Here is a 17,080-nt window from a genome sequence, read left to right on the forward strand (position 1 = left end):
GGCACTTTGTTAAAATTAATCATTGCTGCACAAATATTAATGAGAATTACTTATTTGGAAGATCACAGCCCAGATGCAGAAGGCCCAGCAAATTGTCACTGTGGTTCAGAGAGAAGGAACCAGTGGCCTCATTCTGCAAAGTCTGTCCTGGGGGCTGGGTAATAGCCAAATTCATCATCTTCCCATTATCCTATCTTCTGAAAGTTCGTAGACATGACAATTTTGCCAAACAGCTGCACCTAATGCAGGACAAATTACATTATTATCCCACTTCATAAAATAATATTGAGTTTAGCCCATGAGATTCTGGATATTTTTAGTGGAACCGGCATTACTGCTACCACCTCAGTTAGGCAATCAGTAGAAGTCATGACAGCATTAACACAACATCATGCGCATCACGATGTCATTGCTCCAATGAGGTTATGGGGTATGTGATATCACTTGCCCATCTTGTGGAGCCCCCTGGCTCCATACTAGCACATTTAGATTAAAGTTCTGCTTGGACTGACATTTTCATACTGGACTGACGTTTTCAGACCCTAGTTTTTTTGGGTGTGGGTGGGAATTTGAAGATGAATTCTGAGGCAGAATGGATGCCTTAAACGTTATGGCATCTACTTTGTGTATGCCTCCAAACTTTGAAAAATCAGTCTGATTGGAGGGGCTTAGGTTTTTTAAATGGAGTTAAATGGGTGGATAAAGATTTAAGGGACAAATTTTATCTCCTAACCCCATCCCAAGCTTTCCAGAAATATTCTGAGGACCACTAAAAGGATGCTTGAGATAAATGCAGTTCTTATAAACGTTGCTTATATCTGCTGTATACTAAAAGAAACATAATTTTCCAGTCCTGTATCTTTATGTAGTCAAAATAAAACTGTCACATTACAAGAAAAAGATAAGCAGACAAAATAAAACCCTGACACAGAGTTAGAGAAAAAAAATCTTGAAGGCTTATTTTGTTTTTTTAAAGAGGACAGAGCAACCTTAGCAATCACAGAATTCTGACTGATTAGTAAAGGGGGAAATGGAAAGACAGAACGAGGGGAAGTAATGAAATATCCTTTAAAAGAGGCTAGCTGTCAACTTTAACAAAATGATTCCACCCTACAAACATACTGTTATAGCCCCCAATTGTCAAAACAAGTCACTATTAAATATCACATCCTCCTTTGTAGGTTTTAAGAAGTTCCATCTAAGCTAGAAGCGATCATCATGCCATGAATTCAGTAAATGATTTAAGGAAACTCTTATAAACCAATAGTATCATGTTAAGCATCAATTAGTAAGAGAAATTAATTTAATGGCACCTAATTTAATAAGCAATGTTCTTCTACTGTGTTTTTAGCAGATCTAAAATAGAAACAAACAGATACAAACCACTAGGCTTTACATAAACACAGACTAATTATTTATCACCTTAACACAGGGATTGGAATTCTTACAGTTGCATTTATTATATCTTTGCTCTATTCTTGTCATGTTGTCATAATTATATTTTATTTCTGATGCTATTTTGTATCTTCTTAATAGTTCATTTGGTTGAAAAAGGAACTTTCATAGTTGAATGTGCAAGGTATAATAAATATAGTAAATACATAACTGTCTTTTATAGTATATATTTCTGCACACTGAAAATATTATAAATAACAAATGCCAGGATTGGCTGTAATAGTTGGATATGATGGGTATTTTAATCCAATGCATCTTCAGTGCAGCAAAGACCATATTAACCTGAAAAAAGACATTTCCCCCCAATATTATTCACCTTAAAATGAGAGGGATCAACCTATATTCACCCAGAAAAGGAGATAAACACACATTTTCACCAGCAAATTTTTCTTCTAGGTGGAGATCACCTTAAACATCTTCCTTTTGGATAAATACGGAAGAAGAGGAAATCCCTCATCTAAATTGCAGCTCTCATCTTTTAAATCAATTTAAAAGTATTAATTTCCCCATTTAATTAATGAAGTATAGAACCTTCATCAATACCCAATAACTCTTCCTTAAATTAAATTCAGACAGCATATTCTGAGGATAGTAGAACAACATCTGAGGACAAAGTTGTGAAAGGCTGTTAATAAACACTCTTGCAATTCTGACAAAATGATAATTCCCCCAGTTGGGGACAAGGAAGAGAAGAGAGAAGCCATCATCAGTAAACTGATTTCAAAGTAGCTACAATCTGGAATGCAGATTTCCACTGAGGTACAAGAATAGAAATGACTCATCTGACAATAGAAATGACTCATTAATATCCTTAGCAAACAGGTTAAACAATGGGAGAGATGCCTGAATTTACATTAACCCACACAGTGAAGTCACAAGGGGAAAGCATAAGAACTTAAAATCAGTTGCTCCACAGATCCAAGGGTGCAACCATGGCTTAGATCTGATGAAACCAAAATCTGAAAATCAACCCAAATGCCCAGGGCAGAGAGAAAACTATGAATTCTTCATACTATTTTTATTTATTTATTTATTTATCATATTTTTCCACCATCCATCTCGAAAACAACTCTGGGTGGTTTACAGAGGAATTAAAACAGTAAAAATTAAATATCAAAAGATACATTATAAAATATAAATATACAAATATAACAAAAGCTCTAAAATATAAAATATAAAACCCAAGATGGTAGGATCACAATCTTCGTTAAGTTTCATGGGGCCTCATCAAGGTGCTAGCCACCCCCATGATTAACTATCCCCCTTCCCACCACAAGTGAGGCGGCACAGCCACATCTTGAAACCCTCTCAGAAGGCCGAGAGAATGGGGGCTTGCCTTATCTCTGGGGGTAGCTTATTCCAGAGGGTGGGAGCTATGGTAGAAAAGACCTGCCAACTGACAGTCTCTCATGGACAGGGTCCGTAACATGCCCTCTCTGCCTGACCGAGTAGGACAGGTGGATGTGATGGCGGTGAGGCGGACCCTCAGGTAACCCGAACCCATGCCATGTAGGGCTTTAAAGGTGGTAACCAACACCTTGAATTGAACCCGGAAGCAGACTGGCAGCCAATGCAGCTCACGCAGCAGAGGTGTTATATGGACTGCCTTTGGGGCTCCGAAGACTGCTCGAGCAGCCACGTTCTGCACCAGCTGTAGCTTCCAGATACCCTTCAAGGGTAGTCCCATGTGGAACGCATTGCAGTAGTCTATGCAGGAGATGACCAGGGCATGAGTGACAGACCACAGGGACTCCTGATCCAGGAAGGAGCATAGCTGGCGCACAACACGAACTTGGGCAAAGGCTCCCCTGGCCACGGCTGCCACCTGCTCTTCAAGCAGGAGCTGTGAGTCCAGGAGGACCCCCAGGTTCTGCACCAGGTCTGTCTGGGGCAGTGCAACCCCATCCACCACCAAAGATGCTAATTTCCTGGATACCAAGGGGCCCCCAACCCACAGCCACTCCAGGGTTCAGATGAAGCCTGTTGTTCCCCATCCAGACCCCTACAGCTTCCAGGCACTGAGAGAGGGTGGTCACAATTTCATTTAAGTCACCCAGGATAGAGATGTGTAATTCAGCATCATCAGCATATTGATGATACCTCATCCCATGGTGACAGGTGATCTCATCCAGTGGTTTCATGTAGATATCAAAGAGGAACGGAGAGAGTACCGAACCCTGTGGCACTCCACAGAGGAGGGGCCATGGGCCAGATCTCTCGCTCCTTTTCACAACTGATTGGGACCACCCCTGAAGGAAGGAGGTGAACCAGTGCAAAACCACGCCGCCCACCCTCAATACCCTGAGCCGACCCAAAAGGATACCATGGTTGATGGTATCAAAAGCCGCTGAGAGGTCAAGAAGAGCAAGGATGGATGCACTGCCACCATCCTGCTCCCGCCAGAGATCATCCAAAAGTGTGACCAAGGCTGTTTCCATCCCATACCCGGGCCTGAAACCTGACTGGAAAGGGTCCAGATAATCCGTTTCATCCAGGGTCCTCTGGAGCTGCAGTGCCACCACTTTCTCAACCACCTTCCCCAAAAAGGGAAGGTGGGAGACTAGACAAAAATTGTCCAGCACAGTGGGGTCCAGTGATGGTTTCTTGAGGAGGGGGCAAACCAGCACCTCTTTAAAAGCAGCCAGAAACACTCCCTTCTCCAAGGATGAATTCACCATCGCCTGGACCCACCCACATGTCACCTCCCGAGCTGCCTTCACCAGCCAGGAGGGACAGGGATCTAGATGGCAAGTGGTGACATTTACAGTCTAGAGAACCCTGTCCACTTCCTTGGGCCCAACAGGGTCAAACCGTTCCCAGACAACCAGGTAAGTATGTTCCCCAGGCATCTCCACAGATCATGCCTCACGCGTGGCATCCAACTTGGAACAGATCCGAGCGATTTTATTCTCCAGATGCCCAGAAAACTCCTCTGCATGGCCCTGTAGGTGGATCACTGGGCCCACCTTCCCCAGAAGGGATCGAGTGATCTTAAACAGGGCCGTCAGGCGGCATTCTGCAGATGCAATAAGAGCAGAGAAATATTGATGTTTTGCCACTCTTACCACCACAAGGTAGGCCTTAATGGCAGCTCTAATGGTTAATGGTACTAACTATAGGAGCTTGGCTATTATAGAATATTTTAAATTTTGGTGTTTATTGGTGTTAACTGATTTAATATTAGTGATTCCTGATTTAATATTAGTGATTCCTCACATTTGGTAGATACGTTTTATGCATGTGTGTTTCAATCATTGTCCCACAGCATTATAGATTTCATAGCAGTGAAGCTGCATATCATTAACTGTTCTTATTTTAAATAAAAATGGAAACAACAGAAATAAGTTTGGAATAGCCATTAAATGTTTTATCTGGGCTCATCTTGCAGCAAAACATAATCTGATTTCTTAGGTTTGGATTTAGCATATGGAATATACTCAGTTATAGTGGCTTGTAAACCATGGTTTATTGTGTATTGCATTAATTCAGCCAAATCAGTTTTTGCAAACCACAGTTAAGCAAACCGTGGATTAATGCAATATGTCAATCTGGTTACCAAATTTGCATTCCAAAAAAGAGCAAGTATCTAAAGAAAATGCATTTTTGAAGGAAAGAAGCCAACTGGAATGTAAACAGCCTTAGATAAAGAAGAATGGATATACTTGAATCAAATTTGAAAAATTACAACCTGATATTACTGTATTATGGTGCAAGAAACACACATTCTACCAAATGAACAGCTTTTTGCCAGTTCTAGGATTTGGAATGGCCAATATATTAGTGGACATTCAAATAAAGCAATGTGGAATACCTACCATATTTAATAGAAATCTTAAAATTGATGTTGAATATAAACAACCTAGCCAACCTAGCAGTTCAAAAACATGCAAATGTGAGTAGATTAATAGGTACCACTTCAGCAGGCAGGTAACGGCGTTCCGTTTAGTCATGCCGGCCACATGACCATGGAAGTGTCTACAGACAAACGCCGGCTCTTCGGCTTTGAAACGGAGATGAGCACCGCCCCCTAGAGTCAGACACAACTGGACTTAATGTCAAGGGAACCCTTTACCTTTACCTATAAACATTATGACAGGGAAAGATATTTTATTTTTTTGATAGTTAAGAAAGCTAATCTCACTCTCTCTCTTATTTTGATTGTCCTACTAAGAACCCTCTTGAAATATTTCAGACCGTAGTTGTTCCACAAAACTGTAAGTCTGAACACTATCCATATTCAACCAAATTCAAGATTTTCAGTTAGACAGAAGCTCTCCAAAACATGCTTTCTTTTTCTCAAAATCGGAAGGTATTGCAAGCATATATATTGTTAATAAGTATTTGGCATTCTTTAAATTCAAAACATGGAGCATATTCTTTTTTCACATGCTCCTCAAAACTGTTTTAGATTAGATTGTTATTTTTATTTCCTCTGTTTTGGCAGATCAAGTTATGAACTCTTCTATAGGTCCTATCGCAATTTCAAATCATGCACCTGTGACTTAAACTTGGAAAATTAATTATTATAAATGAGCTAATTCCAGGTGGCTCTTGAATTATTTCTCTCAGTAAAGACACTCTTTTTGTGGAATATATCAAGAAGGAAAATTGTTCTTTTTAAATTAATCAGGGTTCAACTAGTACTCTAACATCATAGGATGCATTTAAGGCATTTATTAAGGGATCTATTATTGCTTTTGCTTCAGCAAAAAAGAGACTTAAAAACTGTCACTTTATACAGTTGGAACAGATGGTTATGGATTCACTTTTGTTTATGCTAGAAATCTAACAGATGAATGATATCAGCTATTTTCAGCAGCAAATTTACATTTAAAACAATTTGAATACAGATAGTCCTAGACACACAACCACAAGAGGGACCAGGAAATTTGTTGTTGAGTGGTACAGTTGTTCAGCGAGGCATCACGTGACTGCACCCAATTTTACCACCTTTTTTGCCGTGGCCATTAAGTGAATTACATGGTTCCCCATTGACTTTGTTGGAAGCTGACTGGGAAGGTCGCAAATGGTGATCACATGACCCCGGGACACTGCAACATTGTAAATACATGCCAGTTGCCAAGCACCCAAAGTGACTGCAGGGACACTGTGAAAGTCGTAAGTGTGAGGACAGTCGTAATCACATTTTTCAGCACTGTAACTTAGAACGGTCACTAAATGAATGTTCGTAACTTGAGGACTACCTGTATTCTTTGAACTGTATTGACCAGAAATCACTTCAGGAACACATAATCACCACCATTTGCTACACACTTCTGCCAACAAGAGACATGCTTCTCAAAGCAATCACAAAAGAATTCCATACTTTGTCTCTACAGTCAGGTCCTGAGAGTCCTTTTCACCTTTTCACTTCATAGAGATATTCTTGAAGGTATTCCTTTAATTTTGGGAAAAGGTGGAATGGCACCAAGACTAGACTATATGGTTGATGGGGTAAGATGGTGAGATCCGACTTCTCAAAGTTGCCTCTTGGACACAGGCCCGCAACTAGGGTCTGTGTCACCCGGGGGAAACATGGATTCCGCGCCCATTTTGGAGCCCCCCAGCATTTATTTTGGCACCCCCCCAGCTCTCATTTTGGCACACCCCCCCAAGCAAGGCGCCCAGGGCACATGCCCCGTTTGCTCCCCCCTGCCCCCAATTGCAGCCCTGCTTGGACAGCTCAGGAGGTGTGAGGCCTAGCTTCGTTATGCTGCAGGAACATTTCCTTCTTGTGCTTCCAAACTCCACTTAATAGTTGTTTCAAAGTTTTGCGTGTTGCAGTGTAATGCTCTAAGCTGGCAGCAGTGCCGTGTTTAAGGAAATCCATGAGAAAAACACCATCTGTATCCCCCAAAGCTGTAATCATGAATTTCCCTGCCAAAACCGGGGTTTTTATTCTTTTTTTCTGCAGGTGAAGCTTTGTGATGGTATCCCATGAACTGCCACTTCATTTCCAGGTCATAATAATAAGCTGATGTTTTGACAGCTATCATGATGTTGGGAAGAAATTTCACACCTTCATTCTCGTAGTGCAACACCAACTGCTTGCAAATTTCAACTCCTGAAGCTGTCATCTTTGCCATCAGCATACAATAACTTATCTAGCACAAACCTTCCAATACTAAAGAATATCAGTGATGTGACCCATGTATTCCTGTGAAATGCCAAGCATGACAGCAATCTCCCCATGAGCGATCCTCCAGTTGTCTAAATCAGTTCATCGACCATTCTCTGCAAAACCCGTCAGCTGCCATCAGAGGTCATCCAATCAGCTTTTCCTGGTTCACAATTTTCAGGAGATTCAAACTGCATCACCACAGAGATGCTTCTGTGCCAGTACGCGTGTCCAGCTGTGGATAATGGGAGCTATAAACCAGGGAAAAGAGGATCTGTGGCTGACCAGCCGCAATCAGCATAGCCAATGTTGAGAACTCCTGGCAATATTAAGAGGCCCTAAATTCTTCATCTCTGCTGGAAGGCAACATACATGCAGAAGGCTAGATTAGCATGGCAATCATGAGCAATTACCACAATTCATCTTAAAAGATCTTCTGCATTCTGGTATCCTGCAGAGGCCTTAAGACTCTATTCAAATTACAAGCAGTAGAAACTGGAAAATCCTGGACCTTTACTTACAAAGCGTTTTGCAGCTTCGCCCAGAGTGCTCAGCTTTCTTCCTCCTAACCTTGTTTTGCTGGTTCTAGCATTAGCCAAGGAGCAAGAATAGCTCTGTCTTGAGTGTGTATTGGCCCCAAGACAAAAACACACAGTATAAACAGTCTGATCCTATCTGACCTCAGGAGCACACCCAGCATCTATCAAATGTGTGGAATTGCCAAGGCTCTGAATAAGGAAGAAACAAAGGCATCAGTTTTATAGCTTTACAACATTTAACGTCCTGACCAGAGCTCATAAAACAAAGAAATCCCACTCCTCATAGATCTAGATCTGAATGATCTATTATGTGGTCCACTGGATATGTTATAATACAATAGCCATTCTCTGCTTTAAAACAAGAGGAAGAGAGAGAGAGGCTTGCAAGAGCAATGTCCTGTTTGTCTAAGTGATTGTGGGGTTGGGGTGATTATTCAAACCCAATCAAATAAAAAAATTAGGAAATGCTGAAATGCATCCTTCTCTCAGAAATAAAGCAATCCCTTAACAACCACAAGATTGCAGAAAAGCTGTATGGCCTGTCATCATGTTTAAGACAACTGTTTATGTATATCACCCCAACAAAGAAATCACACAGTTCAATCCTTTGCTGCAGTGTTTCTCAACCGTGGCAACTTTAAGCTGTGTAGACTTCAACTCCCAGAATTCCCCAGCCAGGCATATGCTGGCTGGGGAATTCTGGGAGTTGAAGTCCACACAGCTTAAAGTTGCCACGGTTGAGAAACACTTCTTTACAGGCTTGATACTAAGAAGCAAGTCATCAAATACAATAAAACAATGTGGGCCTGGTTTTAATTGCACTTGACCCATGCAAGCCAGTTCTCTAAATAGGAACACTTACCACAAGCACTGTTTTAGGGTAGGAAAGAATTACATTTTGGAAAATTTGTAAAAGTTCTGAGACATTTCATACTTGGGAGGGATGGCACAAAAATGTATCAATAGATAGTGTTTTGCACATACCCACACACAGACACACATCCTTGCTTGACAGAAAAGGCAAAAGCAAGGTATCAACTTTATTGAATGTTGAAGAAGAGGTGAAGACTCACAACTTTCTGTTATCATAGCCAGCCTCAGTAAAAGTAGTTGTAATGAGTTGTGAGAATAACCCTGAGTAACAGGAGGAACAGCAGGAAGAGCTGCAGCCTAGTCTGATAAGAGAAATCTGAGTCCAAAACAGGAATGGGGGTGGAGAAGGTATCTCAGAATTGACCATCCCTGGTTCTCTGGAATGTAAAAGCAGGGTAACCCACTCTGAAGTGCTTTCAGACTTGCAAGATTCTGTTACTGTAACCTTACAGTAAAGGTAGTATTAGTATTCTGGGTTTTGGTTTCCTGGTCTGGACTACCTTGAAGAGCTGACAGTAGTTTTAGTCTTCCTGCTGAACTGATTTCTTGGTCTGGTCCCCCTACTGGGACTGACATCAATCCTGCAAGTCTGATGGTGCTGTATCTCCTTCCCCTTCTTATACTTCAGTGAATCTGGGAAGTGTCTGTCTGAGCTGCTTACAAACACTACGTGTCTGTTGTGGATTTAAGACATGTTTTACCTCTTGTCACTTTGCTAAGGGAGCTGGCATATCTTCGTCAAGGTCATCTTCCTTAAAGGTAGTCCTTGACTTACGACCACTACTGGGACCGGAATTTCCATCGTAAGTCGTTGCAGTCCTATGTTGAGTCACCATGTGACCGGACCCAATTTTACACCCATTTTTACAGTGGTCATTAAGCTAATCACAGGTCATTAAGCGAATCCAGCTTCCCCAATGGATGTTTTTTGTCGTTTTTTGCCAGAAACCGGCAAAAAAGGTCGCAGATCACAACCACGTGACTGCAGGACACTGCAACCGGTTGTAAATGTGAGCCGGCTACCAAGCACCCCAATTGCAATCATGTGACCAGCGGGGTGCTGCAATGATCAAAAGTGCAAGTACAGGTAGTAAAGCATTTTTCCTGAGGCTGTCGTAACTTTGAACCATTGTTAAATGAATGATCATAAATCAAGGACCACCTGTACTCTCTACACCACCCTACAGGATAGTGATACAATCCATGCTGACAGCCCCTATCACTGCCCATCTCTAACTAGACGGATAAATACTCCGATGCAAAGCCATCTCCTACCCCTATACATTATACATCTCTTTGTCATTCTGCAGACATTTATATTCTAAGCAACTGTGTGATTCTGGTACCTAAGCACAGCCCATGGAGCTTTTCTCAAGACAGAAGGGCCATTGCCCTGCTGTTCCTCAGGTGAGGCAGGGTGGCAGGAGTTCCACGTCCCCTTGTGAGCCACACGGTGCTTCCCGTTCTCCCGGCTGGATGACGAAAAGTGTAAAGGGGCATGTAGAGAAGCTGCTGGCTGCCGAGCCATTTTCGCATGCGGCCCTCCATTTTTCCTAATTAACAAAGAAACCAGAAGCTTCCATTAGAAAGACAGAATTCTGCCTGTCTTGGTCTCATGAAGAGAGAGCTTAGCAACAATATTTATTTAGCACACACCAGTGTGAGAGGTAATGCCAATGGATCCAAAAGCTACTTCTCAACCTAGGCAGCCCAGGACTCAGATTGAGTCACAGGAGGACTCCGAGTAAAGCAGGCTAGCCCAGTGTTTCTCAACTTTGGCAACTTTAAGATGTGTGGACTTCAACTCCCAGAATTCCCCACCCAGCATGGGAGTTGAAGTCCACACATCTTAAAGTTGCCAAGGTTGAGAAACACTGGGCTAGGCTATCAGAAGATATATGCCCGCTCAGTGTTAATGCTTTTATTTGTTTGTTTAATTGCATATGCTTTGACAGATTATTTAAGCAGAAATGACACAAGAATAAAGATAAAAAAGCAAAGCAGAAGATAAACAACTAATAAAACAGAAGTAAAAACATTATGAAAAAAATGTTTTGGTAACACGTTCTCCCTTTCCATTTCTTTCCCAAGCCACCAACCACTATCTAAGTATTTGTACTGCAGTTTGAACATTAAACATTTGAGGTTATTGTTAGTATTTGTTTAAGTCATTTCACCTATTGCTTTGGATTGTCTCTTAAACCTTTTCCTAAAAGCCATATTCCAAATGTCTGAATATGCCTTGCTGTGTAATATATCGTTTGTAAGGGAGTCCTTCCTGCTTGAATTTAGTTAAGCTTCTATTGTGAATATATACTATTAGTTTTGCCATAGCTATATTTTCTTCAATTTCAGTCTCCCGATCTTGCATTGTCAGCTGGGCTTCTCCAGTGTAGAGCCTGGTTAATTCTTGCCACCCTCACATACAGTATAACTCAATAAATTGTGATACCTTATGTTTCCTGGAAATATTCCTCATAAAAAATATTTATTATTTCAGTTCAAATGTTACATTTCAAATTTTCTGAATTCTTGATGGATTTCCTTCCAATACTTTTCAGGTTTTTTGCATTTTACCACATGTGGTAAAATGTACCTTCTTTGCTGTAGCATTTCCAACATTTGTTGCTATGTTATTTGTCTATCTTGGTAATCATTGACAGAGTTAGATACTATCTGTAACTCAATGTTAATGGTGTAAGCAGCAGTAAGGTTTAATAAACATGGGACCATAAAAATAACAGGAAGGGGTTTTTTGATTGATTGATCTCTAATATACTGTAATATAAATATGTGTCTGTATTAATGCATTATATGATGTATCTTGAATAACAGAAACAGTGTTAAAATTCTCCTTAACATCAGCACCTCTTCTTGAGGTCTGAAGAATAGCCAATGTAATCATATTTTTAACAAAGGATCTGGGGTGATAAAGAAACCAAAGATTAGTTAGCTTTTCCTTTTTTGTTTTAATCCATCCAATTGTGCCCAATTCTCAGAGACTGTCTGGACAAGTCCCTGCAGTTTTCTTGGCAAGGATTTTCAGCAGTGGTTTGCCATTGCCTCCTTCCTAGGGCTGAAGAAAGTGACTGGCCCAAGGTCATCCAGCTGGCTTTGTGCCCAAGGTGGGACTAGAACTCACAATCTCCCAGTTTCTATCCGATGCCTTAACCACTAGACCAAACTGGCTCAGCTTTTCCTTACCCCAGGCAAAATGGTTGCAATTATTATTAAAGAAAAAATAAGCAAACACATAGAAAAATGAGATTTGCTGAAAAGGAGTCAAGGGAGCTTCTGCAAAGGAAAGCCTCATCTCACTAAATGTCTAGACTTTTTTGAGGGTGTCAACAGCCAAGCAGACAAAAGTGACTCAATAGATATGGTACACCTGAATTTTCAAAGAGCCTCTGACAAAATCCCTCATCAAAAGCTGCTGAGCGAATTCAGCTCCCAAGGAAGACAAGAATGGGAAGAAAAGAGAAGGTCTCACTTCAAGATGCACAAAGTGAGATTCCGCAAGGATTGGCGTTGGAGTTGATGCCTTTGACTCGTATATCAGCGTTCTGGAGTTTCCTATTCAAGGTAGTAAAATAAAAAAAGGAGTTGTGAAGAGTTCCAGGAGGATCTCTCCAAACTGGGTGACTGGCATTCAGAATGCAGAGATAAAATACTAAACTCCATAAATTATAACTCTTGTACTTGATAACAATTTATTATGGGTATAAATATACACCCTGTCAGGGCCATGCAAATTGATTTCTGGAAGTTCTACTTGTCGAGATATGGCAGCCATATGTTCCCGAAGCAATCAAACATAATAATTAGCATCTAATTATTATTATCCAGGGCTTTGTGAAGCTATTAGCAGGTGATGGCACGTGGCTGACCTTACCTGGGTTGGAAACTAAGCAGGGTCAGGTCTAGTTAGAATTTGAATGGGACATCACCTTGGAATCCTGCAGCTAGACTCATCTTGAAAGAACACATCTGTAAACCACCTCCATACTGTTGCTATGAAGACTTCATGGTTATGTCCATGAAATCACTAGACACATTTATCTTTACCTATCCAAAGGGAATAGCATTAACATTACTATATTTTCCTGCAGTGTACTAATTATAGATTATTATATTTTTATCACACCAATTTTTTAATTGCTCAGGATGACTTTAAAGGTTCTCCAATCTTTTTCCCATCCCTACTTTAACTTCTGAGAGCTAGTTTGGTATAGTGGTTAAGGCATCAGGCTAGAAACCTGGAGGCCGTGAGTTCTAATCCTTCCTTGGGCACAAAACCAGCTGGGTGACCTTGGGCCAGTCAGTCTCTCTCAGCCCTAGGAAGGAGGCAATGGCAAACCACATCCAAAAAACCTTGCCAAGAAAACTGCAGGGACTTGTCCAGGCAGTCGCCAGGAGTCAATACTGACTCAAAGGCACCAAATATACCCTCTAACTTCTACTTCCCTTTCACTGACCCCAAAAAAGAGATTCAGGTAATTTCTTCATTTGAATTGCTCCCCAAAGAGATAAATGTGAAAATGAGAAATTTCTGCAGCTTTATGATTTTGTGAACTATACAGAATTCTCTAGAGATCAACCATAATCTCATGGGACCATGTATAACACTTGTTCTAAAAATGATGGTCTTTGATTTAGGTTCATATGGATCTCTTAATGCCATAGCCAAAGTCCAAAGATATTGCACTTAATATTCAATATTAGGACCTTTTCTAGGAAAGAAAACAGTTAATACTTAAAATATTTAGAGAAATACATTATTTTAGATTAAGGTATAAGACAATTTTATTACCATTTAAGGCAGGGGTTAGAGATAAATTTGTTTTATTATATTATTATAAGATATATGTAATACATTATATAATTTTGATACAATAGTATTTATACAGTAGCGACTAGAGATCATTAATACTCTAATGTTTATATAAGTTAGACCTTTAAAGATAGAAAAAGAAAGAAAAAGTATCAATGTTAACTGTAATTTGAAATGTCATTGTTAATAAGCGTAAGATTTAAATTTTTACATCCAAAGCTGAATATAACATTAATAAACAGCTACAAATTACATCAAAATATCTGTTATACCATAAAGCAACAAACCAAAGTAGGCAACTGTTGGCATTTCTTTGTTTTTGCTCGGACCAAGCCACTAGGTTACCATGGTAATTGAGTACTTTCTTAAGTATCGGCAGGGTGAAGAGGTCGAATTTAATTGTCCTCAGTTTGGGTGTTAATAGCTGCATTGCCTGGGGGAGGAACTTGCCCGGACTTGTTTTAGTTTCGCTTTTGTAGCCTGCCAGCCCAGGTGCAGCTCAGTCCTCTCTGAGCACATGTGAATGCACAGCTTGTAAAATATGTTTTTGTGCTTTCTGTAAATACATTTATTTTTATAGAAATGCCTGGTGTGTGTGATTTTTCTGATCTCTCAGGCCAAACGCTTTCCAGCATTCTGCCACAGCAACAACAACTAAAACGAAAAAAAAAGAGGGGGAAAAAGCTGTTTAGTTTCTAATTTCCCCCTTTTTGTCCTGCTGCTAATTTGCAATGCCTATAAACATTTAGGCCCCCTTAGAAGCCAAACCATAAATGTTTATATTTGCCATGCTGCGTGATATATAAAGGTCCGGTGAGATACATATAAAGAGAACCGGGGATATCTTGCGATGGCTCCCTTACTGTGGCTAACATCATTCTCTCTTGTTCTTGTGCTTTTTATAGTTTTATAATGAATATTATATATTTATTGGTTTTTTAATTAAGTGTTGTACACTGTCCAGAGTCTCTTTTTTATGAGATGGGCAGCCATACATACTTACTGAATTAAGTATTCAGCTAAATTTGGAAAATAAAATAATAAAATAAAATAAAGTAAAATAATTCCCTTCTCCCCCCTATGGGTGGTATGTGTCTTCCTCCATCTCGGGTCCTCTACCAGAGGCCTGGGAGTTTGAGGGTTCTGCACAGTATCTTGGCTGTTCCTAGCACTGCCCTCTTCTGGACAGAGAGCTCTGAAGTTGTTCCTGGGATCTGTTGGAGCCACTCTCCCAGCTTGGGGGTCACAGCCCCGAGTGCCCCTACCACCCCTGGGACCACTTTGGCCTTCACTTTCCACATCCTTTCTAGTTCTTCCTTCAGGCCCTGGGACTTCTCCAGCTTCTCATACTCCTTCTTCCTGATGTTGCTATCACTTGGCACTGCTACATCTATCACCACCGCAGATAGATAGATAGATAGATAGATAGATAGATAGATAGATAGATAGATAGATTGATCGATCTAGAATGCATGGGAAAGAATTAAGCTTTTGAATAGCAAGCATCTGTTCATTGTAGCCCAGAAGAATGAGGTTTCTTTTCTCAAGATGCCTAAGAGACCCAGTACAATGCAGCAATTAAGGTGTTTTGCTTGTTTGCTTGTTCCTTCAATTTGTATGGTTGCCCAATTCACAAGACAACTCAGGCAGTGAGGACAAAACAACTCAGCAACCAAGGACACAAATCAATACACTACAATGCCCATTAGAGACAGACTCATTCCACAATGTCATGAGCACTGATGGTGAGCAGGAGCGGGCCCCTATCCAGGGGGGAAAACGCATGCGTAGTAGTGAGGAGTTGAGCAGTTATTCAAAGAGACACAGATCAGACCTGCCTTGACTTCTGGGGTTTATCTGTCTGGGTTTTTCCTACGCTTCTTCAGTTTGTTAGGATTTTCTGTCTACTGTAGCAGTAATAAAACACTAGAGACCTATTCCTCGTCTCGGCGTGGTTCCTGCTTGTCAGGACACACAATCTGGCCCCGCTACCAAGTGTTGGACTACGACCAGAGACACAGGGCTGCAACTGGGGGGGGCAAGCGGGGCATGTGCCTTGGGCACCGTGCTGGGGGGCGCCAAAATGAGTGCTGGGGGGTGCCAAAATGGGCACGGAATCCATGTTTGCCCAGGGTGACACAGACCCCAGTTGCAGGCCTGCAGAGATGCCCAGGTTCAAGTCCACTTGTAGCCATGAAAACTCACTCGGTGGCCTTGGGCCACTTACTCTCTCTCAGCCCAACCTACAGTACTTCAAAGGACTGTTGTGGAGATAAAATGAAGGAGGACCCCAAGTAAATTGCCTTGAGCCTCATGACCACCCATCTCACAAAAAAGTGACTCTGGGCGGTGTACAACAAATAAATAAAACAGAGTTTTATTTATTTGCTATACGGGACTTGGGAGTTGAGTAGGGAGGCTGTTTGGTCTGGTCCCTGGGGGAAGGGTACTTCAGTTTTTCTGTTTTTATGGATTGTTGTGAGCCACCTAGAATCATTATATGAGATAGGTGGCCATATAAGCCCTGTAAATAAATAAAATAAATTACATACATGTAAATGGACATGTATGCTACTGGACAGCTTTGGGAATAGGCTTGTCTGTCTCTGCAAGAAAAATGCCAGAATAGTAACTTAACATTTACTACTCACAATCTGGATCCATTTTGTGAAAGCAGGAAGCCGTCGTATACTAAGCAGACGCCAAATACGGTGATCCCTGTTTCTTTTACCAGCATTGCACAAGTCCCAAGAAATAAACTAAGCAGTAAAAAGGATGGGGACGCAGTGGGAGGGAAATGTTCCCCAACATAAAACTGATCCACACTCCTGCAAGGCAGAAGGAAAAGCCAATTGTGAAATGAAAACTTTACTATAACCCCTAAAACAGTGAATTAAAAAATAGAAATAAAATTTCTCAACCCAGGCACCCACTCCTGTAAGAAGATATAATCACCCAGTACCTGGCAAGTACGTGGCTTTATAAATTGAATAAATAAATCAGTGGCTGGGTTAGATTTGGAACACAGTAGAAACAGGCAAGGAAGAATTATGCTCCCTCTCTATTGCCACATTATTATCCTACAATCCATTAGAAGTGGTTTTTTCTTCTTTTCCTTTCCATAATTTTTAATAAAAGACTGTCAGAATGCAGAGCAGAGGAGGACAATTTTGGGTGACTAGGGGTAACTTCTAACATTTTTTGGGTGGTCAAGGGTCATAATATGTACGACTATGAAGCAAAGCTGGCAGTATCATGTATGTT

General features: G+C 40.9%; 1 protein-coding gene across 2 annotated transcripts in view; it reads right to left on the minus strand.

The window, feature by feature from the left end:
• The window catches only part of TMTC1 (transmembrane O-mannosyltransferase targeting cadherins 1), a 125,561-nt gene that overhangs the window by 86,157 nt on the left and 22,324 nt on the right, over positions 1-17,080 (minus strand). For both annotated transcript variants that reach the window (XM_063308520.1, XM_063308519.1), the window contains exons 4-5: positions 16,468-16,644; positions 10,332-10,538 (exon numbers count right to left, since the gene is read on the minus strand). In XM_063308520.1, coding sequence (XP_063164590.1) covers positions 10,332-10,538; positions 16,468-16,644 — 384 coding nt within the window. The remainder of the gene's footprint in view (positions 1-10,331; positions 10,539-16,467; positions 16,645-17,080) is intronic.

The sequence above is a fragment of the Candoia aspera genome, chromosome 7 (assembly GCF_035149785.1).
Source record: "Candoia aspera isolate rCanAsp1 chromosome 7, rCanAsp1.hap2, whole genome shotgun sequence".
In the NCBI taxonomy this organism is placed as follows: domain Eukaryota; kingdom Metazoa; phylum Chordata; class Lepidosauria; order Squamata; family Boidae; genus Candoia; species Candoia aspera.